Genomic DNA, 15,634 nt, shown 5'->3' on the forward strand with positions numbered 1-15,634 from the left:
TGATCAAGAGTTCAGAAGTCTGATTGCTTGGGGGAAGAAGCTGTCATGGAGTCTGCTGGTGCAGGTCCTGATGCTGCAATACCACCTGCCTGATGGTAGCAGTGAGAGCAGCACATGGCTTGGGTGGTTGGAGTCTCTGATGATCCTTCAAGCTTTTTTCACACACCGCCTGGTATATATGTCCTGGAGGGAGGGAAGCTCACCTCCAATGTGTCTGGCAGTTCACACCACCAATTGCAGGGCTTTGCGTTTGAGGGCAGTGCTGTTGCCGTACCAGGCAGTGATGCAGCCAGTCAGGATGCTCTCTCCAGTGCTGGTGTAGAAACGTGTGAGGATGTGGTGGTTCATTTCAAACTTCCTCAGCCATATCAGGAAGAAGAGGCACTGGTGAGCCTTCTTCACAATGGCTTCAGTGTGGACGGACCATGTGAGTTCCTCAGTGATGTGGACACCGAGGAACTTGAAGCTGCTGACTCTCTCCACTGGTGCTCCATTGATGGTGATGGTGCTGTGTTCTCTGTCTTTTCTCCTGAAGTCCACAACAAGTTTTTATTCCTTTTGATGTCTGTGATGATATTAATTCCCTGCCACATGCTTCTAGAGTCGGTGTTGAACTGTCCTTCAATCTTGTCCCTGTACTGGCACTTGGCTGCTCTGATAGTTTTTCCAAGGGCATAACTGGCTTGTTTATGCTCCTCCGCGTTCCCAGAATTAAAAGCGGAGGTCCGCGCATTAAGTGTCGCACAAATATCGCTATTAATCAGTGGTTTCTGGTTAGGGTAGATCCGTATTGTTTTGGTTGGTACAACATCCTCTATGCACTTCCTGATGAAACATGTTATGCTATCAGCGTAGGCCTCGATGTCGTCATCAGAGGCGGACTGCAACATCTCCCAGTCCGTGTGATCAAAACAGTCTTGTAGCATAGAATCTGATTGGTCCAACCAGCACTGGATTGTTCTGAGGGTGGGTGCTTCCTGTTTCAGTTTCTGTCTGTGAGCAGGCAGAATATAATTACAGTAAAGTAAGTTTGGTGATTGTGTCAAAGTTCCTGGATTAAGATGAGATGTCCCAATATACAGTATGTATACACATGGAAAGTTCATTTTGTTCATTTGGAGAGATATCATTTTGTCAGCTAAAAAGATAATACAAAGGGATCATTTCAAAGAAAGACTGTTCAAGCTCTTTTGTCTTGGATGAGTTTTTAGCATGTGATGGTCAGCTGTGTCTCATGCTCCCTTATTAGTCTAATTTTTAAATGTAGCAAATTGGTTATATCAAAGAACAAAGAGGGCTTTAGTTCTGGAATTATTGGTTTCCATGGCAATGTTCCTTCAGCTGAGAGTGTTAATAACCATCTTGTTGTTCTGTGACAGTTGATGGTCTTCAGAAAACAGGATGTAGCCTTGGTCATTTTAACTTTATTGCTTTGAGGAATTTCTGGTGTGGATTACGGGGACTCTGTATTATTATCTTAAATATTTTTCTGCCTCCAATCACTACAACTGTACATATACAGTATATTACATTTCTGTTGAAGTTGCTTTAGAACTAAATGTATTGTAAAAAAAGTTCTATTCAAATAAAACTGAAGAAAAGTTAACATCTACACTTTTATTCAAGAAACATTCTCTGAAAACAAGTCTTAATATCTTATTCAGTTTGGCTTATAAGGTAAATGTATATTGTGGTAAGGATGTTTAGATATATTTTTCAACAAGACAGATATAATCATTAAGAATATATCCTACTCTGTGTGAGTCTTTCCTCATGTGTGTGTGTGTGTGTGTGTGTGTGTTCTCAGGGCTGGCTGAAGAACCGCTCCCCTCAGGAAGGAGTGGTCCTGAGGAATCTCTTCTCCTCCTCTTTCTCTGAGCTCTATCGCTTCAGTGTTCAGTCTTTGCAGTATAAGATGGACATGCTGGAGGCCTTCATCATCATGCAGTGTATCAACATGCTGCAAGGACTTATTCAGCCCAAGGTTGTGATTCAGCAGCTGTAGTTCTAATTAACCCAGATTTGGTAGTGTTTATTACAGTGCCTGCACAGCAGCAGTGTATTCATATTGCTATAACAATAGTTTGTTCTGAACCCGTAACCCTAAAGGCTAGGGTATACTTCATTTTTTTCTGAATACTGTTATGTCACATGAATGGTTGAGTGTTCTAGCCTTTCAAAGTATATTATTTTCACGAGTTTGCATGTCCACCTAGAACAACCATAAATAGTTTAAGCAAAACCCTAGACAAAAACTTAGATTTTTGCCAATTTCATCAAAATGCTATGCATATAAACCCTTTTACAGGTGTATTGGTGACTTAATGTGCACTGTAAAAAAAAACAATCTTGTTGTTTCAACTTAAAAAGTAAGTGTTCATGATCCCTTAAAATTTTATTTTGTATCAACTCAAGAGGAAAAGTTGTTTAAACAGAACATATAATTGACTTAAAGGGGTCATGAAATGCTCTTTTTTTAAATAGTTTTATTATCTTCCCTGAGGTCCACTGATAATGTTAGAAAAAAAAAAATGTTTGCATTAAAACTTAAATTTAGTAATATATGATAATTTTCCACCCTGTCTCTGGCCCTCTGTCTGAAACAGTCCATTTTAGCATAAGCGCCTCCATAAAACTTTAACGTGAACTCCACTCCAACATTATAAAACTACATTTCAGGGGTTACACATAACGCACATCCAACATATTGCATCTGGATATATTAAACTGTTCATCTCAAGCACAACTGTTAACACTCACACCTTAACGCCTGTCTACACGGAACTGAGAGTCGCGTCAAAAGCAATAGAACCCATTATAATCAATGGTGCTATCTACCATGGAAGCGTCAGTTGCGGCGCGTCACTTTGCGCCAACAGTAAACAGATGTCTCGTTCCATTTTGCATTGCACACGCTGGTGCTACTACTGTCAACAACACAAATAAACAGTTTAGAAAGTTTGTGTCGACGCGCCCGGAGTAGACAGGGTGTCAGCACCATAAACTATCAAACAGTCATGACATTTGAACTATTCATGAATAGAACTGTTTACTTACTGTTTTGCATCAGGTCCAAGTGTTTTAACTGCCCCCTCCTTCAATAACAGTTCTTTTGCAAAGCTTTAATCATATTATGACTGGTTCATAAGAAATCCACACTGATATGAGGCGAAAAAACATGCAATCCATGCTGAAATACGCTGAAAACACATCCACACGCACATAGTCCAAAGCAGGTTGTGAACTGGACGCACACACATCCAGTTTCCAGTATTATCCTACACTGAAATGCACATTGCTGAAAGCGCATCTAAGGGTGTGTTCACACTTGGCAGGTTTGGTTCGATTAAAACGAACTCTGGTGCGATTGCTCTGTTAGTGCGGTTTATTTGAACAAGTGTGAACGCTGCCATCCGAACCTTGGTGCGCACCAAACAAGCGGACCGAGACCCCCTGAATAGTGGGTCTTGGTCCACTTCCAAACGAACTCTGGTGCAGTTCGATTGATATATGAACACAGCATGGACCAAAGACGTCTAAACGGACAAATAACAGGAAGTAATTTGCCTTTAATACTGACCTCAAGCATACCTGGTTCTTCTCATCATAGGAGCTATGTTGCCCATTACAGTTTGGTACAGGTGTCAGAACCACCGTCAGCCGTCCTTGCAGCGTATCTTCGTCTGTGTGCAACAGAGGAATTCCTGGCGCTGTTTTGACTCCTTTACACATTTTATTAGCTCTTCGTTTGTTCTCAGCTGGTAAAAATACCACCATATATACATATATAAATCCAACGAGCACATTATGCCCAGCAGCCAGCATTGTTTTGGATGTTCGGCAAGTTCCGTCGCAAAATATACGTCATAAAATCTGTCTAATCAGGTTGTGACTTTATCCTGATGCCTTTTGTTTTGTATCTTTAGGTTTGGTGTTAAAAATGCCAGTGTGAATGCTAAGCGAACCAGGACTAAATGTATCATTTTATTTTTTGGTCCAGACCAAGAGAACAGAACTACAAGTGTGAACACACCCTAAATGGTTTAAGACATCCATCCACCACATGTTTTTATACACCAACAATTAAAAATAGCGTAGATGGGTGAAAGAATGTGTCCATGATGTGTTTGTGCTCAAAACAGCAAGAGGCAGCAGCTGAATTACAGAGAATGTCTTCTCTTCACAGCTGTAACTTGACACCGCATCTTTTAAAAGCGTCCCGAGATATGTATCAAGCGGTCAAAGATGTCTGTCTGTGCATGTTTAAATACAAAAAAAAATGAAAATAGTCCAGATGGCTCCCCTTTGGTGTTCATAAATAGTTAGGCCACTCTATGCCTGTTTGTCCTGCTCTCTCTCAGTTTATGAACTGAAGCACCGACGGGTGGGCCCAAGGGTGCGATGATGTAAAGTAGGCATTGATGTTATTGCTGTAGAGGCGGTCATGAATTAATGAGCCTCCAAATGATGTAGGGATGTCGCGAATGTAGAGAACAAGTCGTTTTTGCAGCTTGATTTCAATAAATGTTTTTATGCATTGGAGATTATGTTTTGAATTCTAATTTACAACATTTTTCTATACTAGAAAGACCTCTTATATGTCAAAATATCAAGGAAAATTTGATTCCTCATGACATGACCCCTTTAAATCAATATAACTTGTTAAAGGAGCTTAATGTCTTTTTAAGTAAACTTGACTTTCTTAGTTCAATCAACTTTAACTCTAATTAAATTCAAACTGTATATAGAAGTTCAATTACTTATATTATAATTTATTATTGTTAATAACCATGAGTATTTAGTGCCATCCCCTTGTCAGTGGTAAAATTAGCTGCCATTTAATTGTAATTGGCTAGTTGATGATAAGAGACCATCATCTGATCCCTCTATAATATTCAGACTTAAGCTTGTCAAGGAAACACACATGGACCTCAACACTTTATATGCAAATCACAATGATGGTGACAATCATCAAACACATCATCGAGTAAAAAGATGAGCTTTGAATTATTGCTACATGACAAATAACAACAAACCCAACATCCAACAGCATAAATAAAAGCAGCAAACAGTAAAAAAAGAAAGAAAAGACAGTAACACTGCAATTTGCATAATTTATTAATGCAGAAGTGCATTACAGTGTACGCATATCTGATTGACATGATTTTTTATGTCAAAGCCCGAGAAAAAACTGGTTGTCTTGCGTTGTTGGGCTTTTGTAATTAAAATTGTATTATTTGAAAATAATTTAGTTATCAATAATTGGTTGTACGTGTAAATGCACTCATTGATAGATTGTTTGATTTATTTGCATGCATCTCACCATTTATATAACCGCATTTACACTGTACAGCAACAGTGTTGATTCTTGAGTGTGAATGACTGATAATAAGATCTAAGTGATGCAGGATTTTATTTACACAGAATCAAAGACTAAAACCTAAGCTTAAAGGATTAGTTCACCCAAAAATGAAAATTCAGTAATTGTTTACTCAACCCTGTTTTTATAAGCCTATATGACTTTCTTTCTTTTTCTTAACACAAAGGGAAAAGTTGTGAAAAAATGTTGTGCTCATTGATGTCATACAATGGCAGTTTATGGTGACCACCTTTTCAAGCTTCAAAAGAACACAAAAGTATAATTCAGAAGTCTTATAAATGATGCCGAAAATAGAAAACAAGCGATCGATAGAATGTACCGTCGCTCGTCACTGCTGGTTAGGACAAAAACTGATTAACATTGAAAAGAAACCTTTTATGGTGTGTCATTTGCCATCAGTTTAGGATACGTTGTGACTGTGGCTGCCTGTAGCCTCTTCTATGTTTCTGTTTGATTTCCGAATACTCCATTCAAAAAAATAAGGCTGGGGATAGAAATGCACCAATTCTTCGACTACAAACTCTTCAGACATGTTTAGTAAGTTCTGTTCTCTGTTTTGTGTGCAGCTGTGTTGTGTTTTGTTGTCGCTATTGCTGTGGAGGACCTGTTTTTTGATAAAAGAAACAAGTATTCACTTGAATGCCCCATGCCACGAGGGGGCTGCATGAACAGTTGCTCTCGTGCCTTATCATGAACGCGCCCAGGAGATCAATGGTCAGTGAACATTTTCACTAAATAATACATTCGATTTCGGTTTGTTGCTCACCAAACCTTATCGTATGCTTTCATAACAATCATGAGTCTCATTAAATAATTTATTAGACTTCTGAATTATACTTTTGAGTTCTTTTGAAGCTTGAAAAGGTGGTCACCATCAACTGCCATTGTATGACATCACTGAGCACATTTTGTTTTTGTTTTTTTTCACAATTTCTACCTTTGTGTTAAGAAAAAGAAAGAAAGTCATATATAGTTATAACAACACAGGGGTGAGTAAACAATTACTGAATTTTCATTTTTGGGTGAACTATCCCTTTAAACTTTAACACTATTTAAACTCTGCATTGCAAGCACTTGTTTTTTCTTCAGGATATGAAAATCTGTTGCTAATTCATTCATACATCTGAAACAAATTATAAATTTGCATATCTGACCTAATCATACATAATCTAAGTTTAATTAAGAATTCATATCTGATCTAATATGTATGGGAACATTTTTAGCGATAGAATATTATTTAGAACAGCTGATTCACCTCCTGTGCTTGAGAGGTTTCACTTATTGCATGCATGATTGCCAAATAAATACACATACAAAATATTCTTGGTACCTACATGGTCTTTATTGGACATTGTACCATGTTAATACCATGGCTTTTTGTTCATGCACCATTGTAGTAACATGGTATTATTCAAACCAGCATGTACATACCATGTACATTAATATTTTAATCATTCAGTCCATTGTATCAAAATACCATTACCATCTGATCCCATCACTTTACTACAGTTAAGTCAAAATATTTTCTGTAATGGTTTTTCACCATTAAACATTAATATTTTCAAAAACCAGTTTAAACATCAAAATCATTTATCATTAAAAAAGCATGGCTGTGGTGAAGAGATTAATGCACATGCTATCTATAAACTAAGCCATACTGCTCATACAGGTGATGCAGTTTCGAGTCCAAGAGTGTGTCCTGTTCCATTCACTTTTTTTTCATTCCCAACAATTTTCTGTCACTCTCCACTATATCTATAGTATCTAATAAAAAGACAGAAACCTGAAAATAAGAGTAAAAACCACCTAGCAAACAATTCATTTAACTTATCAACACTGTCTCCCACAGAACTGCCCATATCTACACTGGCCTGCAAGCTAACACCATTTCGCCACATTTCATGCAGAGTGATTTGACCAATCTTTTGACAGCACTTATTTAAAACCAGTCATTAAACAGAAATATCGAATGCTCATTTACCATTCATAGCTAAATATTCCCCACTGCATTAGAAGAAAATCAAATATGTAAGCAGATTATGATAGAATGCGATATAAGTACAATAAACCTAAATCAATCAAGAAGTGTGAATATACACATTTTTTAACCGTTTTACTCAATGCTTGTCTCTTTGACATTCAACACTGCTCTTCTGCTTATCTGAAATCCATGAATATGATAAGGGTAAATTGTCCCCAGTAAATGTCACACTTTATCCCCCACATTGTCATTCGTAAAGCATTTAGTTGTGAGATACACACATTTTACAGCCCTATTGTCCTCATGCTATCATTCTATTAAAATTCCAGTCCATTTAAGCATGAGCTGAATATGGATTACATGTTCTGTAAAAAAGAACTGTAACCTTTCAAAAGCAATTTGTGCTTGATGTAATTCATTTTACACGCTGTGTATTGAGAACTAACAATGCAACCTGCAAAATATTATGTGATTGAAACATTTCAGTGAAGGGCCATAATGTAGTAAGCGTGTAAATATAATGAATTGGATGTTGTAGAATATTTACATCTCACGCTGTAGTCGCAAAACAAAAACATTGATCCCTAAATGACTGGCCTGGGAATATACTTAATTAGATTTTGCTACTGTACCATTTTAAGACTAACTTTGGTATGTAAAAGTGAGCTGTAGTATTTGCTGATAGTTCTGATACCCTAAAGGCCCAGGTATATTTTATTTATGCGTGTTCGGGATCAGACCGTGCCCAGCAGAATGCATTGCCTTTCTCAGTATACTTTTCTGACCACGAATGAATATGAGCGCGTTTGATGCATGCGCAGTACAACTGCTTTGTGACATTCTTCTAGTACAGTCAATGGCCAGCGCTTGCGGAGATGGCGTGCACAGACGAGGACCACGTGCACAAGTCAAGAAAATCTAGGTGGCTGTGGTTAAGAAACACAGCTGTGCTGATGACTCAATTTGCATCACACATACTGTGCGTGGAGAGATCCGCAACGCGAACACCTGAAGTATACTTTGGCCTTAGGGAAGACACATTCCTAATGACCATTTTTTGTAGCTAAGTTTCAATGTGTGGACTGGGGAGGAAGCTTTGTGTGGGGAACATTAGAGATGCCATCAAATTGGAGTCTCAAAAGAACAAAGACAATCTGGTTTTCCATCATATATCCACTATAAAATATCTTATTATTTTTCTTAAAGTATATTTAAATGAATTACCTTTAGAACACTTATTGTTTATGTGGTACGTTCATGTACTTTCAAAAGATTTTGTCCTCATTAACCCAGATTTTTGTAGCTGTTTATTTTCTGTTAATTGCTAAATAAAACCTTGATCTGAAACAAAACAGATATCCACATATCTAAATTAATCATACATGATCTCCTTTTAATTTTAAATTAATATCTGATATGCAATGTCTAAAGTTTGATTTTCGAGGTAATTTGATCTAATATTTAATATTTTTTAAAATGTTGCAAATTTATGTAGCTAATGAGAATACCTGAAATTATCTTTTTTCCATTTTCAGTTTTGTTTAAGGTGATTAAATCAAACGTTTTTTAATTATTTATTTTTATTTTTTTATAGCTGGCCATTAAATGAATGGATGATATTTGGGTAAAAATCCTCCCTGTTGCAGGGCTAAAGACCCCTAAAAACCACATTGATTTTATTAAGTGGGGCGAATAGATTTATTCAGAAAATTGTTCAAAGTGGGCTCACATTGACTGATCCAATCACAATGGAGATTTGTTTATAGAATACTTGTTATAAAGATGTTATAGAAATGTTATAAAATGCCAAAATGTGATTGAAAATGGTTAACACTTTTCTGAAGTGGTTTGAATAATATTATCTTAATATGTTACTCAAAAAGTACCTTGCTGTCTCAAAAGTGTTTGCCCAAGTTGAAAATATTTACCCTATAACTATTGTCCCTATATTTACAAGATATCTCTATAACCCCAATAGAGCAAAATAGTCACTTCCGGAGAAGTTGTAGCCACTGTGACTCTTTTATTAATAAAATACTAGTGGTCGGGGCCTGGGTAGCTCAGTGGTAAAATACGCTGGCTACCATCCCTGGAGTTCGCTAGGTCGAATCCCAGGGCGTGCTGAGTGACTCCAGCCAGGCTTCCTAAGCAACCAAATTGGCCCAGTTGCTAGGGAGGGTGGAGTCACCTGGGGTAACTTCCTCGTGGTCGCTATAATGTGGTTCGTTCTCAGTGGGGCATGTGGTGAGTTGAGCATGGATGCTGCGGTGGATGGCGTGAAGCCTCCACACGCACTATGTCTTACGCGCTCAACAAGCCACGTGATAAGATGCACGGGCTGGTGGTCTCAGACGCGGAGGCAACTGGGATTCGTCCTCCGCCACCCGGATTGAGGCAAATCACTACGCGACCATGAGGACTTAAAAAAAAAAAAAAAACATTGGGAATTGGGCATTCCAAATTAGGGAGAAAAGGAAAAAAATAAAAAAAATAAATAAATAAATAAATATATAAAATACTAGTGGTTTAGAGCACACAGACAAAAACACTGTAAACTTTGTCTCATGTCTGGGAGTGACAGCGTGTCACACAGTTCTGGGAGCACTATGTGTGTGCATTCCTTTTTGGATCTATAATATATTTTCAGAAGTGTCAATAAATCTGCTCTTCGGCACAATTCAAGTTTGTATTAGAATTATTTGCTCTGCAAACTCTATGCAGGCTTTGGATTTTCTAGACACCATTATTTCAGGATCATGATCAGAGCAACATTTTAGATGTGATGATTGATCCGCTGGTTAGTCCAGTTATTCAGTCACATGACTTTTTTTGATGTGCATCTTGTATTCCTAATAAATCCAATAGGAGTTTATTTGGTAAATGTGTTTTCATCATAGTTAATGTTAATTTCTTCTTATCGAATAAAAAAATTATCCACCTCAAGCGAGCGTATACGTGTAAAAATACGTAGATGGAAACCCAACTGGTGGTGCATGGTTAAGATTTTGTAAGATAAGCATGTTTTGAACAAAGTTCATTGTATGGCAATGTTAAAATGGACCAACAAAGGGTTAGATTTTATTTATTATTTTTTATTTTTTATTACTTTTGGTGTATTCAATAATGTATAATTTCTGTTCTCTGGGTTTATGAACACAAGAACAGTTTTTTAGCCCTGTGAGCTTGGGCAGATCTTTGATGATGTATTTGATGATGTAACTCAGGAGCAGGGAGGAGAGCTCTCTCAAGAGCACATGGAGCGTCTGTATGTCTTTGCTCTGATGTGGAGTGTGGGAGCCCTCCTGGAACTGGATGATCGAATTAAGTTGGAGAGCTGGCTCCGTCACCATGAAAACATCCACTTGGACCTTCCCGACATCCCGGCCCACAGCGAGGACACTATGTTCGACTATTACATCACTAATGATGGTATCTAACACTCTTTTTTTGTTTTCATTATTTTGACACATCAGTCTAGAAATGTCTACCTCTATTGATCTTTGTCTAAAATTGCTAGTCCCCAAATGTATAAATAAAGCAATTTTCAGATAACTTTTCCAATTGGTAAATGGCAGGGAGAATCCTTGGAGATGTTAAGTAACAGTAACTATAGCTTGTTCCTCTGAACAAGAGCACGTTGGTAAAATACTCTCACTCTATGTCAGTACAAGTCTTGCATTTGTAGACAGTGTCCCACTTTGTGCCTGGCAAACTGACAAGGCGCTCACCCAAATTAATAAAAAATAAATTAAACAGGGTGACCATATAAAACAAGAAAGGTGATATTGGCAGGATACAAATTATCGAGTTTGGGGGTCTAAACCCCCTAATTACCCACTACCCCTAAAAAATAAAACATAAATTAAAATTAAAATAAAAAAAAAATAATTCAAGTACATATTTGTTGAAGTCTGTTTTATGGAAAACTGTACTGCCACACACAAATTGGAGACTCCAGACATTTTCTTTTAATGTGAGTTTTGATTGCAAGGAGTGTTGATAAAATATTTGATGGACCACAATGTAAGTAATTCCAGGCTTACTTATGTTATAGATTGTTTTTACAGCTTGAAGCAAAATAGCTTAGACCCAAAAGTTTACAAGTTCAGGGTCATTTTTAAATATTCATATTATTTGCACGCATTACTTAAAAAAAAATAAAATAAAATAAAATAACATCTCATTTGGGAACTTTGTCTTATGCACTTTGCAATTCAAATTTTTGCTTTTAATTGGCTTTATTCATGCCTAAACAAAATAACATTCCCAGCACTTGCATTTTCATACCAATACTTCACCTGTCAGTCAGAGCTCAGCCTAATAACACTGTTTAATTATGGAATTTTAATGAATGTGTTTTCACAGGTCAATGGATTCACTGGAATACCAGAGTGGAAGAGTACATCTACCCATTTGACTCAACGCCAGATTACAGCTCCATACTGGTGCCCAATGTTGACAATGTTCGCACTGACTTCCTTATCCAGACCATTGCAAAGCAGGGCAAGGTGAGTCTATTAATTAAATTGAATAAAAATAAAGTATTTTGGTTTTAAAGCTCTCCCAAAAGTGAAAATTCCGTAATTATTTACTCAGCATCATGTTATTCCAAACCGTATAACTTTTTTTAATTCTATGGAACACAGAAGCAGAAATGTTGTCATGCTGTTATGCTCAAAAATGACAAAAAGCACCACAAAATTATTACAAAGTAGTCCATATTCCAAGTCTTCTAAAGCCATATGATAGCTGTTCTGAGGAATAGAACAAAATTTAAGTTGTAGTTCACTGAAAATCTGCTGTTGCTCTCAAATACAAAATGCCATTAGAAGTGCTGTGTTAGGTTTGACATCATGATGTTTGGTCACGAGAATGCACTACTTTTGTTGTTCATACGACTTTAATACTAAAATGTAAGATGTTTGGCAGAAGATTATCAGTGAATAACATTTGAAAAACTTGGAAAATAGAGCATGGGTTGTATGGACTACTTTTATGAGGCTTTATGGTGATTTTTTGGCATTTTGAGACTTGACAGCCCAAGTCAAGGGAATTTTACGTGGAAAAGAGTGGCCAGTACATTCTTTAACATGTGTTTCCTGTGGAACAACATTAGAGTGAGTAAATGATGACAGAATTGTAATTTTTTTTTACAAACAGTTTTTTTAAAAAACTATTCCTTTAAAGCTTTATTCAGAAACCTCTGCTTTCTGTGTCTTATTGAATTGGACTGCAATTGCTGGTTATATGCTAAAACCCTTTGCATTTGTCTCAAAAGACTTTTTCTTTTTGCAAAGTACTCGGCAGATCAGAGAAGTCTGTTGTCTAGTGTCGCTTCTCAACAATGACACCTGCAGCGCTGCCTTATTGATTTCACTGAGTGAGGCTTGTTTAAAATGGACAGCTAATTTGTTTGTCATCAAGACTTTTCCTGTGCTGCCAGCACTATGATTAGCTGTGCACAAGGACAGATGGCCGCCCTCTCTGGAGTCTACTCGTGTTTTCTTCATGTGTTTCAGGCTGTGCTTTTGATAGGAGAGCAGGGCACTGCCAAAACTGTCATCATCAAAGGCTACTTGTCAAAATATGACCCAGAGTCCCACACTGCCAAGAGCCTCAATTTCTCCTCCGCCACCACACCTTTAATGTTTCAGGTACCTGAAGACTGCCTTTCCCTCATTCCTCTTTTTCTTTTTCCCCTTTTTGGGTGAAACCTGGCAAATACTGTTATGGTATTAAGTAAAATATTTGTTTTTCTTCTATAAATATGAAGTCTGCATGTATAATGCATTAAACATTCATTATTTATGTGTTATAATACATTTATAATGCAAAATAATTGCAACCATGGTTATAAAACATTGTAATAATTAGAAATAATAAATATATATTATAGTATTATATTAGAGTATTTTAAACACATGGTTTCATGCATTATATGTAAGGGATATTGTACGGTCAGCCAGTCATAATATCAAAATAAGTGTTGTGTCTTGTATCATCCTCAGGTAGTGTTTTTTTTAAAATTATTTTTATTTTATTTTTTTAGACAGTGTCTGGCTGACTGTATATTATTCTGCTTATTGCATGCCTACTTAGCAAATAAAAACATAAATGCAAATGAAATACTGATTTATGTTAAAAACAATCGGTTGCCTGGGACAACAGACAGTTATACAGGTTAGCGCTCATTACACAAAAATATTTGACTACAGAAGGCTGCAATTGACTAATTGCAATCAAGTATTCTAGAGAGCCTTGCCATAAAATCTGGTTTCATGTTATCATGTGTTATAATGGATTATAGTATTTAAAAGATGAACAATATATAGTCAAGTATTACAATGTATGATGACTTAAGTTACAATTAGCTTATTTATGGGAACATATAACAGAAGACAATGTCAGTAAGGCATTCTTAATACCTTAAAGGGATATTCTGGGTTTAATACAAGTGAAGATAAATCAATAGCATTTGTGACAATGTTGATTACCACAAAAAATTATTTCGACTCATCCCCCCTTTTCTTAAAAAAAAAAAAAAAAAATCATGGTTACAGTGAGTCACTTACAATGGAAGTGAATGGAACCAATTTTTGGAGGGTTTAAAGGCAGAAATGTGAAGCTCGTAATTTTCTAAAAGCACTTACATTAATTTCCTCTGTTAAAACTCATGTATTATTTGAACTGTTTTGAGTTGTTTAAATGATTATTTTTACAGTCATTTAAGGGTTTCAAATCAAAATCAAATCAAATCAAATCAAATCACTTTTATTGTCACACAACCATATACACAAGTGCAGTAGTGTGTGAAATTCTTGGGTGCAGTTCCGAGCAACATAGTAGTCATGACAGTGATGAGACAATTTACAATAAACATCAGATTTACAACACAGTTTAAAATCTAATATACACATAATTACACACAACACAATATACAAATAATAACATACAATGTACAGTATACAATGCACACAATATAGAATACACATTATACAATATATATAGTATATATAGAATGTACAGTAGGTTGTATTGTACTGTATTGACATTCAGGCTGTCAGTTGATAGTAAGTTGTTAAGAGAGAATATAATATAATAATAATATAATTTATGACAGTCCGGTGTGAGATATAAGAGTAATAAAGTGCAGTGCTGATGTATTTTGATCGTGGGAGATCAAGAGTTCAAAAGTCTGATTGCTTGGGGGAAGAAGCTGTCATGAAGTCGGCTGGTGCGGGTCCTGATGCTGCGATACCGCCTGCCTGATGGTAGCAGTGAGAACAGCCCATGGCTCGGGTGGCTGGAGTCTCTGATGATCCTCCGAGCTTTTTTCACACACCGCCTGGTATATATGTCCTGGAGGGAGGGAAGCTCACCTCCGATGATGTGTCTGGCAGTTCGCACCACCCTTTGCAGTGCTTTGCGGTTGTGGGCGGTGCTATTGCTGTACCAGGCGGAGATGCAGCCAGTCAGGATGCTCTCTACAGTGCAGGTGTAGAAACGTGTGAGGATGTGGCGGTTCATTCCAAACTTCCTCAGCCATCTCAGGAAGAAGAGGCACTGATGAGCCTTCTCCTGAAGTCCACCAGAAGCTCTTTGTCTTACTGACGTTGAGGGAGAGGTTGTGCTCCTGACACCAGTGTGTCAGAGTGTGCACCTCCTCTCTGTAGGCTGTTTCATCATTGTCAGCGATCAGACCTACCACCGTCGTATCATCAGCAAACTTAATGATGGCACTGGAGCTGTGTGTTACCACACAGTCATGTGTGTACAGGGAATACAGGAGTGGGCTGAGAACACAGCCCTGCGGGACTCCAGTGTTGAGGGTCAGTGATGAGGAGATGTTGCTGCCTATTCTAACCACCTGGTGTCTGCTTGACAGGAAGTCCAGGATCCAGCTGCACAGCGAGCTGTTTAAGCCCAGAGCCCGGAGTTTCTCATCAAGCTTGGAGGGCACTATGGTGTTGAATGCTGAGCTGTAGTCTACAAACAGCATTCTCACATAAGTGTTCTTTTTTTCCAGGTTGGAGAGAGCAGTGTGTATTGTAGATGCAATGGCATCGTTAGTGGAGTGGTTGTTGCGGTAAGCAAACTGCAATGGGTCGAGTGAGGGAGGCAGCACAGAGCAGATGTAATCTCTGATTAGTCTCTCAAAGAATTTGCTGATGATGGGGGTCAGAGCAACAGGACGCCAGTCATTTAAACACGTTATTTTGGATTGCTTTGGAACAGGCACAATGGTGGACATTTTAAAGCATGTGGGGACTACA

General features: G+C 37.5%; 1 protein-coding gene across 1 annotated transcript in view; it reads left to right on the forward strand.

Annotated features, from left to right (window-relative positions):
• Window positions 1–15,634, forward strand: part of dnah5 (dynein, axonemal, heavy chain 5) — a 234,836-nt gene that overhangs the window by 100,369 nt on the left and 118,833 nt on the right. Inside the window, exons 44-47 of the mRNA XM_051720100.1 lie at window positions 1,808–1,984; window positions 10,586–10,790; window positions 11,727–11,869; window positions 12,881–13,015. Coding sequence (XP_051576060.1) covers window positions 1,808–1,984; window positions 10,586–10,790; window positions 11,727–11,869; window positions 12,881–13,015 — 660 coding nt within the window. The remainder of the gene's footprint in view (window positions 1–1,807; window positions 1,985–10,585; window positions 10,791–11,726; window positions 11,870–12,880; window positions 13,016–15,634) is intronic.

The sequence above is a fragment of the Myxocyprinus asiaticus genome, chromosome 16 (genome assembly GCF_019703515.2).
Source record: "Myxocyprinus asiaticus isolate MX2 ecotype Aquarium Trade chromosome 16, UBuf_Myxa_2, whole genome shotgun sequence".
Taxonomy (NCBI): Eukaryota; Metazoa; Chordata; class Actinopteri; order Cypriniformes; family Catostomidae; genus Myxocyprinus; species Myxocyprinus asiaticus.